At 35.9% G+C, this 16,784-nt stretch overlaps 1 protein-coding gene across 5 annotated transcripts; it reads right to left on the bottom strand.

Moving 5' to 3' along the window:
* On the bottom strand, positions 2,462 to 14,843 carry LOC105173644. 5 transcript variants are annotated; one of them, XM_011095469.2, is made up of 16 exons: positions 14,648 to 14,843; positions 14,214 to 14,305; positions 12,883 to 13,431; positions 12,512 to 12,791; positions 11,866 to 12,161; positions 9,200 to 9,379; positions 7,616 to 8,338; positions 7,403 to 7,494; positions 7,231 to 7,290; positions 7,058 to 7,146; positions 5,920 to 6,495; positions 5,741 to 5,815; positions 4,903 to 4,973; positions 4,754 to 4,811; positions 3,707 to 3,980; positions 2,462 to 3,577 (listed from the first exon to the last, which is right to left on the bottom strand). In XM_011095469.2, exons 3-16 carry the CDS (start codon positions 13,296 to 13,298, stop codon positions 2,871 to 2,873), a joined length of 3,897 nt encoding a protein of 1,298 aa, XP_011093771.1. In that variant the 5' UTR covers positions 13,299 to 13,431; positions 14,214 to 14,305; positions 14,648 to 14,843; the 3' UTR covers positions 2,462 to 2,870. The 5 variants fall into 5 exon arrangements, with proteins under 5 accessions (XP_011093771.1, XP_020553406.1, XP_011093770.1 ...); XM_020697747.1 differs by having other exon boundaries at positions 14,214 to 14,301; XM_011095468.2 differs by lacking the exon at positions 14,214 to 14,305.

The raw sequence follows: 16,784 nt of genomic DNA, 5'->3' as shown, positions 1-16,784 counted from the left end.
CGACTGTGTTTTTATCAATGGTTGCCAGGACTGATCAGGTTACTGAAAGAAATACAAATGCAACAGCCAGAACCCAACATCATTTGACAACCAGATTGGATTACTCTTCTCCAAGCTTTCCATCTCAAACCTAGTTAGCATACACATTATTGTAATTAAAACCTAAGATCATGTTGGTCATATGAATACCAGTCAGGATTACCATAAGAACCCCCAGTAGCTGAAATTCAAGGGGGTCTTGAGGTTGAGTTCTACAGCTTGGTCTTCTGGATACTCCAAGTTCATCTCAGGAAATTATCTGCTAGATTCTCCCACAGCTAGTTAATGGCTGTGTTGGCAATTTCACAGCAGAAACTAACTCCCATTAAAACTTAAATGTTTTTTAATCTAAAACAGGTATTCGAGGATAAATTAATATCCGAAATCCCACTTTGTGAGAATCACTGATGCCAGCAGCAAGAAAGATATATGGAAGTGAAGAAATGACATGTTTGCTGAGTAAGAAATGCCTAAAAAAACACCTAAGCAACGGTGCTTATCCAATTGCATATGTTTCCATCAGTGTTTTGGAAGTTACATCAACCTATCATATGTATACTAGTCCTTTGGAAATGGAACAAAAGCAAGGGCTCAACATCTGATAATGAATAGCAAAGCCAAATCCCGACCCACGTAGTTCATGATCATAGCGAAAAAGTACACACTACAAAAGTGAAAAAAAAACACCCTCTTGCACCACTAGAAGGGCTTTTCACAGGGAAGCAAGAAGAGGATGCAAATCAACAAATAGATAACAATTGCCTCAAAGGGGAGATGGTATAACTGAATGTAGCTCAAAATAGACAGTAACAAAGTGAAGGTAAAATAAGCACAAGACAACTAGATATATTGGTGAAGGATACAGATTTACTGGGAGAGTTAACAGAATAGATCAACAGTGACTACGAAAATTCTCAGAAACTATATTCTTGCAAAGCTGACTTCCAATAATCAAGAGATTAGAGTTGGAAATAGCTCATAAAAACTAGCATGCCACATTACCTCTTATATTCTAGTATTTCAGGAACCAGCCGAAGGACAAATGTTATCAAGCCATACTGCTCCTAATGCACTGGGTGCATGATGAGGTCCGTCTCTTTAGAGCTAGCTCCCCATTTAGATGAATTGACCTTAGGCCGTTGCGGAGACTGTTGGAAAGGCAACTCCTATCTGAACCTTTGCTAGCACAAATGGTCCTCAAAGAATGCTGTAATCATCAAACTGTTCCATTTTGCACTTTAATATAAGAAACACATTACAATACTACAACCAAATGTTACAGGAGAAGATACTAATGGTTCTAGCCTATGGAAACTACTGACTAAAGATGAAGTAGGGAAAAGTTGCATAGTAGGGAAACTGCGACAAGATTCTGTGGTGCAAAAATGTGTCCAACATGATGTGTCAAGATAGCAGAAGTTGTACAATAAATCGGAGGCAATACGACAAGAATGAACATTATGAAATTATCAAATGACATCGTAAGATTAATATAAACAATTGAAAAACTCACAGGCCTTTGAAATTTCCTTCAGGAACAGTTTGCAGCATAATACTTCAGAATTGACTGCATTGAGATGTTAAATGGACTCGGCATGATAAGAACGAACCAACCATTATCAGGTCAGATTTGTGCCATGAAATGGTAATGAGCAGCCTCTAACTAAAGCCTGATTCAATAAGGTTGCACCATTATTATAACAAATTAAGTGACACTAACCTGAAAAAAGTTCGTCAGTAGACAACCTTGTAGATAGGATAAAATAGAATATGACTACCTTTACCAAGTAACCAATAGAATATAACTCAGAAACCTCAATACAGCTATGTCAGGGTTCGGGGGGCCAAAGATTTAATGATCTTCAGGTGAAGCAGTAAATCAAATTGTTGCTTCGCAAGACACTTTATACCAGAATTTAGAACCTGTACAGAACTATGACAGTAAAACATAAGGGTTTGCCTTAGTTTGCAGCAAATAGAATTTTCAATTAATTTTGTACTTCAGATGCATACAAAAGTGGTAGTTAAAGATACCGAAGAACACAAGTTTTGATAAACGAAATGATGAGGATGATTGAGCATAGCTTGATTGTCAGCTTTGAGAGCAAGTGAACTTAACCTCCGATCTAGTAAAAACAGTTAAAAGGCAGAGGTGACCAGCAAAAGGGGGTTTTTATATACATTAGGCACTCTCTTCACCCCTTACCTTAATGATACATCATTCTCAAAGAAACATTCGGTGTATGACAACCAGCGGTTCTCCATCATCCAAGCCCTAAGACTCACATCTGCAAGAGATGAGAAACTGAATCGAAACAATAAGCTAAAAGGATAATCAGAAGTTCGTGAATATAAACTAGACGTGCTATCTAGTAATAGGCTCATTTGCAAAGTGGAACATTTTATGGCTCCTAAGGCTGAATTGGCAAAAGCATGATCTTATTGAAATATAAAATTTATGTACAAGGGACATGTCCCTGATCTATAATTGCTACAACCAAAATACAGTGTTCGCTACAACCAAAATACAGTGTGCTAAGACCTTATCGCTAAGATATGGGCTTATACGTCAAACAAAAAGATCTTTACAGTCAACTGTCGACATCTACAGTACGAATAAAATCCATAGTAGTAAAAGGTTCACTTGGAACCAACTTGTACATAGCTTAACCTAACGGATACATAGACTAATTATGGTTTGGCACGTGACAAGTAAATTCACGACAACAGTTTGTTTTCTTTTTCTCACTCTTCTTTCTTTCTTTTTTTTTTTTAAATAATTCCCCTTTTTGTGATTTTATAAGGCACAGGAATATACATCGTTCTCAGACTCAAACCATCATATTTAAGTCTGCCAGGTCATCCATAGGGATTTCAAGACCCATATAGTCATGATCTTGTAATCCATCATCCTCAATATTCAACCATGACCCTAAGTCCTCTCCTTGACCAGCAAGATCATCAGCAACACCTAAATCATCCATTTCAGGGAGTTGCAGGCCCGATAAATCTATTGGTTCCTCCAACATGTCAATGTCATACTCATTTTTATCCTTGCCACTGTCACTTCCACTAATCTCACTAGACTTCACTGTTGATGAGAACATTCCTTTTGGTTGTTCTGGTATCTTTCCTACAGGACCATTGTCTGAAGTAGATAAATGAGTGATTTTCTGCTTAGGTTTTGCCTTAGACTTTCTCTCCCCTTTGACAGAGGTTGGTCCAGGGCGGCTAATTTTAGTAGTTCCACTTCTGGACAAGACCTCTCTGCTGTTTCCCTTTCCATCTCTGTCCCTCTCACTTCTTTTTCCTTTGGCACTGCATGAAAGAGAACCACCAATTCCTGATGGGACACCTGGAGCTCTGCTGATTGTACCACCTACATCATCAAGTAATAATTCCCTCCTTTTCACTCTCATTGACCAGCTGTCTTCTCTACCACTATTTTGTCCAGAATCCAGATTTGCCGATAGCAATGCTTCAGAAGAATAGGTATCCTGATTGGTTGAGGTAGGGCTTTGTTGTATGCCTGCAGGAGCTGCACAATAAAAGCATCCAAAGAAATGATACAAGAGATTATAGAAAAGAACAGAAAAATGGTGAAGGAACTCCCATCTGATTCAACAGAAATAAATGTTGATAAGCATCATGAATCTGTGCCAAGTACCTGAAGTTCTAACTTCCACTGAGCATCCAGGTGTGCCATGCTGAAGTTTTCCAGATTCATTATCAGAGCTGGAATTTAAAGGCTGACCATCAAAGAGGCGCGATACACCAGAAAGGAACATGTCCCTGTACAAAGGATCGCCAAAGCAGCTCCTCCCTGTTACCTCAAATTCCTGGTATCGCTCCAATACACGCTTAACAAAAGCTAAGGCAGCTTGTTTGGCCATTTTACCACTGGCACTCTTCATCCCATGAGCGAATGGACCCCAGCAACTCTACAGGGAAAATAAAAAAATTAACAAAAAACAAGTCAACCAAACAGATTCCACATCTGGATATAACAGAAAATCGTATTTGATCAATTTTTAAAGCAGACCAGGTTATTGTAACTGAAAACCACAATCTTTAAGCAACAACCTAAGATAAATACAGGTGCCGCTATTATTTGCTTCAATACAGTTCAAGAAAGAGTTCCCATGAGCTTTGTTACCCATCATGGCAGACGTATAACACAGAAGATAGAACTTAAAACAAATCACAAAAACCATAAACTACAGACTTGTATATATGTACATATATATCTTAATCATCTTTTCCTTTTCCTTGTACCTTCTCTCTTCTTTCCCATTCTTTTTGTGTGGGTGGGGGTGAGGGGCACAGGTTTACAAGCATGAATTTTCAGGGACAAAATAATGCTCTATATGCATTTGAAGTATGTAGCAAAAATTGTCAGCCATGGATATGTTGTTACTGAAAGTCAAGTTTCTAAATAAGCAAGCTGTTCAACAGAGTATATTTCCTAAGTAGCTGATACTCAAGATTTTCAAAATGAAATTTTGAGAGAGAACAAATAAAACAGAGATATACGAAGCCAAGATCTAGCATCAAACTTCACATAACAGAAATAGATATTCTGGTAAGGTGGATAAAGACAAGATACAGATTTTGTCATGATGCTAAAAATAGTCATCTCATATTTTACAGGAATGATGATATCGTTTATTAAAGGAAGATAGAGGACAAATGCACAGATGACAGTGATAATTACCATGTATTTTTCATAGGCCATTCCCACAAGTTTGTCAAGAGCGCGCACTTCAAACTCCCTACAATACATGAAGGTGCTTAATTATTATCAGGAGGACTGATTGTCAATAATGACGGTTTCATGCATAAAAGGGAAGAACAAACCCTTACTTTATCTGGAGCTCTTTAGCCTCAGAAGCAGAAGTTAGAAGTTTGCTGAGCAAGCTTTTCTTCCTTGAAACCTAGACATTGACTTAACAATGAGAAAGATTCCAGAAGTGACAGCAATTCAGAAGTTTCACTAAAGAAAATGTAACAATATACTAAAGCATCCAGATCAATATCATACTAACTCCTGATTTACAATGTGAGTGGGCTGCCTCTCCAGCAGGAAGAGGAAAACAAGACTCAAATGCAGAAACTCTTAACTCTACAGTGCTTTTGCATTATTGATCCTATCCAAATAGAAATCAGTTGGTGGTATTAAGTAAATCGCACAAAACAGTGGATATCACAAGCTCTGGCAATGTTCATCTCCATCATAAGAACAGAAGTATCCTAGTTGAATACCTTAATCAACACTCCAGATTTATGGGGACAACAAAGGAACAATGTCCTTGCTTCTTTCCATGTTCCATCTAAAGACATTTAACTACCTCTATTTATTTTTTCTTTCTGAGCATGCAAGAGAGAGAGCTGAGGTGAGTGAAGGTAACAGTGTTGCTTGGTGCTGTCCCCTTAAGGCTTCCGCCAAACGCCTGGGCATATTAGCCTAGGTTATTTGTAATATGAAGTGACATATACTTTAATTACAGTGTTTAGCGTATGCGCGTTGAAGAAGTATGCACTAGCAGCAGAAAAATATATACCAAACAAAGGGGAAAAAGAGGAAGAGAGAAAAAGTAAATAAATGCTCAATCAGATTTCAATGCACCAAATCTTAAGTCTAAGTTTTAGTGCTTCCAAGTTAGAAGTTACTTCGACAACTACGTATGGAATAACATCTTACCTCTTCATGGTACTTCTCGTCCAACCTATTTATTTTTCCACTTATTTCTTCATCTCCATTCTGTGCCAAATCAGACTGATTAAAAGAGATGAGCACTAAAAATAATGTTGAGAGCTCCACAGAGCAGAGCAAAAAGGCAAACAAGATTAGACACGTCCCTATAGAAGAGACAAACATACCACTAAATCTGGGTAGATCCCTATACTGTGAACCTCCAAGATAAGTCTTTCACTTATTGACAAATTTTGGTACTCATACTCAGAAAATACTGTGCCAGGTATGAGTCTATCTGCAAGTAAACCATTTTGTAAATCATCGTAGCCCGGGTCTGGAATGGACACGATATGGTGCTCCATCTCATAATATGATCGTCCATTAGAATTTACACCATAACCATTAGAAGAAGGGTATCCAGAAGGGTTGCAAGTCGGTGATATCTGAGAGCAGAAAATATCTGATTCTATATCTTTTTCCATCTCAAATCGAGATCCATGCACATCGTATTTGAGGTCCTCTTTTCCACTACCGAAAAGAACCTGAGTTCCTTCTTCAGGAATTAAAGCTGCAATGAGTCTCTGATACAAGGAAATCTCATTTGGTGTCTTTGCTAAACGATCTGGGCTATGTTCCAAACTTCTCGCTTCATTTTCCTCACTTCCCGGTTCATTTGACACACAGCCATTGTGTATCAAAGTGCAACTACCTGCATCAAGAGGCACTGGAGCCAGTGTCTCCGCAGCTACACCAGGATTAACCTAGAAGGAAAAAGGATATATAATAAAGTTAAGGTAGCATAATTAACACACTAAAGATAGTGAACAGAAATTGGCAGCACATATAGTGGGTTTTTTAAAATTTTCATTTAATTGTTTATCTGTAACTTCAGTAAACCTGCTTGCATGGTCAGTCAGGTGCACGTACATAGGAGCACAAGGGAACACAACAACACAAAAATTTATATCTTAACCACATTAAACTATTTTAGATTAAGAGTATCCCAGGACATAGTGCCCAACTTACAAAAGAGCAACTGAATCCAAATTTATTTGTCATAGCCATTGACACGAAATTAAACTTAATGTCAGAGGAAAGTACAAGGATATTGCTGGTTATAATTAAGTACGACTCACAGCTTGATACTGACTACTCTGGAGGTACTAATGAATGCAGTCATAAAACTGAACACTCTCATATGAAATATACAATAGATAAGACACTAATTAATGTTGCTTTAACATATGATGCATATCATTACAACATTCAAACTGTTCACTTCTTGCGGCAACAGATTTAACAGATATCCAAAATAAACTCCACCTGGTCTTTCAAATAGGATATGTCCACATCAGCTATAAAACGAAATAGAAGCTCCATCTTCTTCCAGAGTGGGCTAGAGAGGGCTTGAGCTGCATTAAATACTAGGCCACTTATTCTCAGGAGAACAATGTACAGATGGAGCGAGAAAACTAAAACTGTCAAATGAACAATACCGGTGTTCGTAACAGCACTTGCGGCAGCCAAGAGCTCTTCATGACCATCATCAGAGCCAACTGTAATATACATTCAAGAATAGTCAATCATTTATCAGGAAATGCAACTAAATACAGGGACCTCAAAATCAAATGCTTATTATATTCACTCCAACATTAAAAGTTGAAGTACCAAGAAAATCTGCTGCTGTATTGATCGCAATATGCTTTTGTCGTGTATAAGCCTTCCTATCAGAGAGCTTTCTCGTAGGTGGCCGACCTCCTCTGTTGAACAGAAGGTTTTACCATGTCATAAAAAAATCTCTACTGAGTCACAATCTTGGTGTGCATCAGAAAGGTGTAATTAGAGAAATAAGGAGCAAAAAGGAGAAAATGCACATTAAACCTTTCTGTCTTGTCAAGACTGAGCCTGGAACTTCTAATTTGTTTAGTTGTTCCCAGCTTTTCCACTGAGATAGGCAAGACGGACCTAGAGGAAGTAAATCCTCGACTGGTTCTGCCTTGTCTCCTAACACCATCTCCCTGATCATCCCCATTCACTGTCTTATTTTTTCTTGGTGGTAGCAGGAGGGTTGACATTTTCTGGACCTGAGCACTTTTTTCATCTATCTCATCACACTTCTTATTCTTGTCTCTCAACTTGATTTCAGCAGCACCTGATTCCTCAGTTTCAGATAATGCAGCTGGGGAGAAATTGTCACCTTTTATTTTGACTTGTTGAGGGGAATGGGCAGGAAAGCGTCTTTCATTTACCATCATATCAGATGTAACATCCGCAACTGGGTTCTCGTCCTTGCCAGGACCAATGGGTAATAAATTAGTTCTTCTTGCAGTTCGGGAGAACTTTTGTGGTCTCTGAACCCAATTGGTAACAGGAGATGAAGAGCGAGTAGAAGGTGTCCGTTTACGACTGTTAGCACCAAGGCCACCAGGAACTTTGTTTGTACAATTTGGCAGTTCCCAGTCATTAGAGGATGCAGACCGTTGCACCACTTGAGACAACTTGGACACACCACCAACTGAACCTGACCGTGGGCCACGAACATTTGCATTGAACTTTGTGCCTGAAGTTGGGCTGCCTGAACTGAAATCTTCCCGTGAATTTCCACTTCAAAGTGCATAAAAGATATAATAATAGGTCAGCAAACAGCAAATAAAGATGCAAAAGTAAGAAGAAGTAAGCATCAGACCACAATAAACTATTTCATTAATAAGAACTAAGACACAAGTTGATCCTGCCCCACATCCAACTTACTGAAATTTCCACTAAGTCAGAATGGCTGGTTTCCACCATTACTGATTCGATATTTTTCCTGAGAAAAGGATAAAAAGGAAAAAATTCTGCTATCTCTGCAGGCTTCCAGGTCAAAATTGGTTCAGCTAGTTCTGATTCTTCATTTTCCTCCACTATAGCTGACAAGTAATTTAAGTGCACCGTGAAAGCAATGTCCACGCAAAAAAATATGCCCAACATCATATTACCTAATCGAGACAAAATAGAATAGGCTCAACCAAGTAGCATCTTTTGTAAGAGAAAGTGATAACCCCAAAAAGTTCCAGAGAACTGAAAACCCCCCAGAAAGAGCATAGACAGCCAACAAAGTATTTTTAGCAGCTTTTATTAACTCAGCTCATGCAATGCATCTTTCTTGGGGCTTGAACTGTTTCACTATCACTGCACATATCTACGAAAATTCTTGGATCAATCCAATTGTAATAACAAGACAACCAAGCTTTTAGGGAGGCTCCACTGAACCAGAAATTTGACGCCAAGCTTCAGTGCTTCACCTAATACTCGGAATTTTGCAGCTCATAACATTTAAAAACATCCTCTAATTCTTGCACTTCAAAACAGTAAACCAGAGTCTTTTGACAATATAAAGGCAACAGTACATAGATATATTAGATTAAGCCAACAATAGATTTCTGAAAGCGTTTAGAAGGAAGTGAGGTAAAGACATTTTCATACTTGTTTGTTGCTTTCAGATTCAACCTTTCTTTCTCTTGACCACTTGGACGCTCTCTCCTCTCATGGAGAAGGGAACTGTTATCAGAATCGGTCCTAGATACAGATGAGCGCATGCCTGAGCTGGTCTGCGGGTTGGCTTCACCTTTTCCTACTCCCAGACCTCCATTAGCATTGCCAGATCTACATCAAGGTACATATCAAAATGAGAAAATGAGGAATAAAAAGAAACCAAAAATAAATGAATCTTTTTTGTGTAGTTGCTAATCTTCCATACAAAAACATCTTTATCCAGAAAGCAGTTAAAAAGCTTTAACTTCCTTCTATTTAACACTATATTCAATCAAATTACATATAATTGGAGGTGAAGCTGATAAGACATGAAGACATGTCATAGAAAATTCAAGCCAACAGAAAGACTTGCATATATCAAATCCCATATATTCCCTCTTTTCAATGAGATCTCTTTGATTTGTTTATCCACACCCTGCATGCAACTAGCAATGTACATCGAACATGGAATATCAGATTTATGAAGTTTATATGCTATTCATAACCCAAAATCATAAGGCTATAAAAGTGAGAAGCCTTTGTGATGCAGGAATGTTTTCCCCGATATGATTACAAATAAAAACTAAGAAAACAGTGCATAGAATATTAAAATCTACATGAAGAAGATGGAAATAAATCTACAGATACAACTAGACCGTTATGTTTCTTTTATTGTTAAGTTTCATTAGTTCTTAAATCTAAAACTCAGTTCCTTGAATGCATACAGAAATTTGTCCCTTGGTCCTTTATGTGAAGTATGGGAAGCACTCAACAGCCATAAAGACATGACACCAGAAATACACAAGTGTAAAGCCCACAGCTTAAACTGTTCATGCAGCAACTAAAATGCCACCTTCCACTGTTTCAATAGTATAAGTATTATTTTCAAGTTAACGCCACACCCAACCTATCCAACTAAACAGAAAATTTTGACGGTGGACTCAATTATTTTAATGCTTATATTAGATTCATTAAAGATTCTTATGAATTGCCAACAATGGGTAGATGTTTACAGCTACAATCACCTATAAAATGGGAGCTTCAACATCCTCAAAATAAACATGCAAAGTCAGCAATAAAGCTACAAAAGAAAAATCTCTTATGGCATGATTGGTATGTAGGAATGAGCATTCCCAAGCTCATTCCTAAATACGTGCTTGGTATAAATTAGTATTAGGAATGGCCATTCACATAGGAATGCCTATTCCTACTAGATTAGCCAGTCCTTATGTTCCCCATGGTTTTAGTTATGCCAATAGATACATGATTTCTTTTCTATTGCCAAATAAAATTTAATAAAATTTGTAATTACAAGATTTTATAATCACAAAAATTATATATTATTTTAAATACATTAAGTATAATAAATTTTAATAATAAAATATTTAAAAATGTGTTATAAATATATACAATAAGGAGAGTTACATACTTATATGTATTTTACCAAATGTTTACTATAAGTATAGAATATTATATGTAATATTGTTCTATATTTTTAACAAGCATGAAATTTTTTTTGTTAATTATAAGTATTTATTGGATATCTAATACATGAAAACATTCAAAACTATATATTGTAAATTTATAATTAATTTAATATTTCAAAATAATATTTCTTATATAAGTTTTAACAAAACTTATGTTTTGTGTGTTTTTTCCCCCCCTTAAACTTTCATTACTATTCACCAAACATATAAACAAGTGTTTTGAAAATCTTTCATTCAATTCCTTTTCTTATTCCTTCTTCATTATACCAAACGTGGGAATGATATACTGAAACCATTCATTTCCTACCTTTATTCCATTCCTAAGTTCATTCCATTGTCAGCTAAATCCATTCATGCATACCAATAGCCCCGTTATAGTTGGAATTAATGTCACAAATTACCTAACCAAGAAATTTATCAAAAAAACAGCTCCCTTCTAAAATCTCCTGGTGAATGTTTACAGAAATTTCATTTGGGTAACATTTTTTGAAGAATACTTCTCAGAGTCATGTCACCAATTCATTCAATAAAATCATATTGGATGCCGGATGGTAACAATATGCCATGTCTGGTACTCCTTTTGCATTACACAGCAAACATATCTGAAAAAGTTAGAAAAGAACCATTCAGTAAAGTAGTGGATGGTACCAATATGCCCATTTCTAGTATTCTCTTTGCATTACACATCAAACATATGTACGAAAGTTGAACCTAGTTCAGTTTCCCAGAGCTAGAAAATATAATTGAACTTTTATGAAGCTGTAGTTTTCTGGAGAGGAAAAATTAATGATAATCAAAGCAACTGTGCATCTTCAAGCTAGAACAAGGACAGAGAATAAATGAGATGAATATATTCTCAAGTGTATCATACAATAATCACACCAAGTATTTCCTCTGCACTTTTGCACCTGGTACCAGAAGAAGTTTTCATAGAAAAAGTAAACTGTAAGATCATTCATTACCACCAAAAATAAAAGTTCTCCATATCATAAGGTTATTTATTATTAGAGGGCTGGGTCATATATGTAACAATTCACCACATATAACTCAAAGTTCCAAAACTTTAGAAATATATGCAGCCTAAAAGCAACCAACCAATACATGAAATAACAAAGTCATAGAAAGTAATACCTGAAGCCATGTAGATCAGTCAACCTTGAACGGGCTTCATTCGGAAGGCGCGGATGCATTCCTTGTTTAGATTCCCTATAACCATCAACTGGTTTTGTTGCCATTAAACTAGCAGCAACATCTAGCTTTATACCTGTACGTTTTTTCTTCATTTTTGAATTCTCCCAACCATCAACTGCAACTGATAGTGTTCGATCCTCACCCTGGACTGCACCATTATTAGAGAGTCTTACTACATCCCTGTCCTTATCCACACTGCCAGATGGTCTTGCAGGGTTATTTGCACGTATATCCGTCTAGGTGAAGACAAACAAAGTTAGACCTTCATAGGAAAGGTTTTCTGATGCTCACTTCCAAAAAGCAAGAACAATCAGTCCACAACTATGAGATAATTTAGTAAAATCTCCAAATTTGATGGGAGTTGGCAGTTTATTTCAGACATTGTAAGAGTAACTTTTCTTGATCTTATAGGTATGGGCAGACAGAAAACTGAGCAAAATATGACAAGAAAAGGTGGCTAAATATCATCATCACATGAAATTCTGCTATCATTAAAGACGTACAGAATATTATTTGAAGGTCAGACAGAAACAAAGAAAGATAAAGTTACCAAAGAAAAAAAAAAAGGAGAAAAAAGGACACAAACCCTAGCATCAACCATAGAAGTTCGAGTACGCTTGCTTGGAATGGTACTCTTGGTCCTTTCTTCAGATTTTTGTTGCTCCGGTTCAAAACCACTCGTACTGGCATGATTCTGTGGTCCCATTTTTCCAATGCCCATTCCAGAAGCGGAACGATCAATTGACAACATTGTGTTAGATCGGTCATTAGACAAGGCATCAAGTCGCGACCTCTTCCTCGACGGGATAGTCGGGAAACACTTGTTAATTACTGATAAACAGTCATTGAATATCTTCACACGTTCCCTAATATAGGTGCAACAGTAAAATATGCCACTCATTTAAGAAAAGGAAGTGGAAAGGATGGAGGGGCAGCAGTAAAATGCATAACAATTACCTAGCTTTAGTACCACTTTCCCGCACACCAGATTTGAGTCGTCGGAGATCCTCCAGTGATGGAGAAGACAGCTGTTTGCTTTTTGATGATGGAGGCATAGAATCTTCCAGTGGAATGCCAACAGCAGCACTTGCAAGCCGCTTGAATTCTGCTGGCCGGTTCAACTTATGTTCTACAACCATAGACTTTGGATCAATACGCACACATTGGAAGAAGTTCAGCACATCTCCATGAGTTACAGATGAACCGTTCCTTGTCATGTTTGGCAGACTTGATAAAAGCGGGTTCTCTATATTTTCTCTGAAGCTACCTGATCTGTCCAGTGAAGAGGCACTGTAGGATCCACGAGGCCCAGATGTATATAATGGCCTATCTGGGCTACCAGAAGAAAGATCAAATTTGCTAGATGCTGACATGGCATCAGTGTCCACACACTATCTGTGTTAAAAAACCAGTTAACAGAATTGTGCATGGCAATGCTGAATTATTACAATCTACACGCATCAAACCACGGCTTAAGATTTTGAATGTGACAACAGTACGACAGACCTGCAGGTAGAAGAGAACCCAGCATCAAAATGCAATTTGAAGATTCACCTCACAAATCAATAGCAAGTCCCATTTGAGAGAAATAAATAAATAAATTGAACGGCAACTGGGAAATTCAAATGAGCTTCAAGAAGATAAATACTCCAAAGAGAATTTGCAACACAATGCATGCCAATTAAGTAGAGCAAGACATCCAAAAAAATGGTTTTTTATTTAGATTGTTACAGCGCCAGTTGGTCTTCAAGTGGAAACTTCTAATGTAAGCTCTTGAGAAAAGTATCATGCAGTGTAATATGAATAAGCTCCTACAGGGATCATTTCATGAATGCTTGTAAGCAGAAAAGGTTAAACAATAAACCAAGTCAATTAACATCACAATAACAAGTTTATACTCTATACCAACAGTGCCATTTATCAAATTGAAACTTTCATATTAACTAGCAATAACAATTATCTCACATTTCGTAGTAAATAATACTCACAGTCATAGAATAAGTCTCATTACGGAGTTTCCAAGTTCGGTAAGAAGAAACATTTGTGCTCCCGTATAGTTATATTCAGTTACTAACTAGCTTGTATTCGTAACTAAAAGACCTATTTAGTTCAAATTTCTTTCAACTCTTCTCTTTCTCTCCAACAGATTCTGGAAGTCAGATTCAAATTCCACAAACTAGATTCTGCTTCTGAAAGTGACTCATACATATCACAACTCCTTCATGCAGATTTTACCAGTAGTAACAAACGACCCATTTCAACTGCCAACAGAAACCAATAAATTGCACCTCCGTGATCAAACGAGAACCAGCAGAAACTCTTGGCAGTCAATGAACTTATCCCCTCAGATTCAAAACCAGTAAGCTTCTGAACCTACTATCTTAACAGTGAAAAAATGTCAAAAAACCAGCAGTAATCCTTTAAGATAATAATCATCAACGAGAACAGGTAACCTGCAAACAAACTTTTAAACAATCACTGCCAAAATCTCAACAAAAAACGTGTGATCTACAAAGCTCTAACTCGTAACCTCAGACATGATCAACCAACACCGTTAACAATCAATCATCCAAGGGTTCAATTAGGGTTTTGAAAAATCATATAATAAAACACACCAAAAAGAAAAAAGAAAAAACGAGATAAAGCTACATCAGCATACGCAAAACAAAAAATTAACGTCAAATGAAAATCACAATTATCATCACAAAGACAGAAAGAATACCTGAAATATCGAGAGGAAATACTTCAAAAACCACCGGCGAGAGCGAGTCGTCGATCGGTGAAGGAGACGTCGTTCGAGGAAATAATCGAAGCTGTAATTTGATGTATTTTTTTTTAATTAATTTCTTCACCGGATTTTGGCCCGGAATTGAGCCCGAATGATGATTTTAGGTACTGTAGTACAATTATTATATTAGCATTGGAATCCATAGACCTCTGAGTCTTATTATTTCTCATTTGTACAATGGGAATATATCTGGACCCAAGTTATTTGAGAAAGAAGCAAAAATTGTACATTGGGCCACCCATTGGCAATGGTATATCATACCTATCCTAGCCCATTTTCTACAAAATCATTATTCCATGTAGTGAGTGTTTGGCTAGAGTTGTAAATGTCTCGAGTCGATATGAACACGCATCATTATTCAAATTTATTCGTAATTGAACTTGAATTTGATTTCAATTAATAATCTAATCGAGCTCAAATGATCTTTAATTGGATCATAAATGAATCTAACCCGAATAAATTAATCTTTATCATACTTCAAATCGAGCTCGAGCTGAACTCAAAAGCTTTCCAAATAAAATTTTTTGGTTTCTTGTGTTTAACAAATCAAATTCAAACGAGCTTTCATTTATCGGTTTCCAGTCAGTATCGAGTAGTTTGATTCATTTTTTTCACCCATATGTTTGGGTAAGTTTATTTAACATATTTTATAAAACTCCTGCATTTTATAAGGTATTTTAAGAGTATAAAAAATAAGATTTTAAAGTATTTGAATAAATAACATATCAAACCTTATAAAATGTTACATTGTTTGACATAAGTCTTCATACTATAATAATGATGGAAAAATGCCTTCAAACTATTAGAATTTAAAATTATATAAATATAAAACTTTGCTTTGCAGGGGACGTCAACTATATAAAGGGTAAAACTAAAAAAATTATAAAACTATGAGTGTGTCTTTATTTATTGGATGTTAAGATTAAAGAGCTTATAAAAATTTTAAAACATTTGGTGAACTTAATATTTTTAAAGAATTTATAAGATTCAAAACATCTTATCTTATGATCTTATAAGCTATATAAAACAAATATCAAATAACTTTTAAAATATTATATGCTCTCAAACATCTTATAAAATATTTTAAGGGGATTATAAGTTCGGCCAAGGGCCATCTTAGTGTCGAGTGATACTTGTGTTGTATCTCTATACTTTTATATAATTGGAATATGTAAAAACAAAGAGAGGTATTGTGTTGTTTACTAACTGGGGAGATTTACACGATGTGTGTACTTAAAATTTTAATATATTAATTAAAGTTAACGATTTATTTATTTTTATGTTATAGCCTTTTAAAAAATTATTCCAATATATGTGTTTGAATTTATTCTATTAGATAAGATGGTAAAAGAAAAAATGAAATAAATTTGGGAGAAAAGAAGAAAATTCGATTTGATACTATTAATTATTTTGATCCTTCATAATTAATAAATCGTATAGAATCGATAAATACTTTTTTATGATTCATGATTGTGGATCTTTGCTCACTCTATATATGCGTACAATTTTTTTGAGTATATAAAATAATTATTTATTATATTATTGTTAAGTTTACTTTAATATATGATAGATCAAGAATAGTTATAATTCAATTAGTTAAATAATATAATGTGATTGAATATGAAAATGTGATTGAGGAGAAGGGGAAAAAAGAAAAATAGAAGAGAGGGAAAGAAAAATAGAAAATAGAAGAAGAATGGGACCCACATAAACTTATGAGGAAATGATAATTGACCTATCAAGTTTATAAAATTAGGCAATTAGTCCCCTTATGAAAAATAAAATAAGAATTTACCCTCCTTAATATTTAAAAAAGGTGTAAAATACCACTTTTACGGGAGTAGTTTTGTGCACATGCGATTTTCTTTTTCTAATTATTTTGTTCATTGGATTTTATATAATATAAATAAGCGATTCAGATCTTATATATTATTAATATATATAGTATAAAAAATACAAATAAGTAGAAATAAAAAAAAGAAAGTTCGTCGTCTTCCTCATGTAGCCCCCTCCCCCAAACCCCCCAAAACTTGCCTCTACCATTGCCACCACCTCCCCCGTCCGGCCCCCC

Source organism: Sesamum indicum, linkage group LG11, assembly GCF_000512975.1.
Source record: "Sesamum indicum cultivar Zhongzhi No. 13 linkage group LG11, S_indicum_v1.0, whole genome shotgun sequence".
In the NCBI taxonomy this organism is placed as follows: domain Eukaryota; kingdom Viridiplantae; phylum Streptophyta; class Magnoliopsida; order Lamiales; family Pedaliaceae; genus Sesamum; species Sesamum indicum.
This window is presented reverse-complemented; position numbering and strand designations above follow the sequence as displayed.

Coding starts and splice junctions, on each gene's coding strand:
- LOC105173644 (XM_011095469.2), bottom strand. CDS start 13,298: ATGTCAGCATCTAGCAAATTTGATCTTTCTTCTGGTAGCCCAGATAGG. Junction 7,147..7,230: donor AAGTGCTGTTACGAACACCG/GTATTGTTCATT, acceptor TATTTAATGCAG/CTCAAGCCCTCTCTAGCCCA. Junction 4,974..5,740: donor ACGAGAAGTACCATGAAGAG/GTAAGATGTTAT, acceptor GTCAATGTCTAG/GTTTCAAGGAAGAAAAGCTT.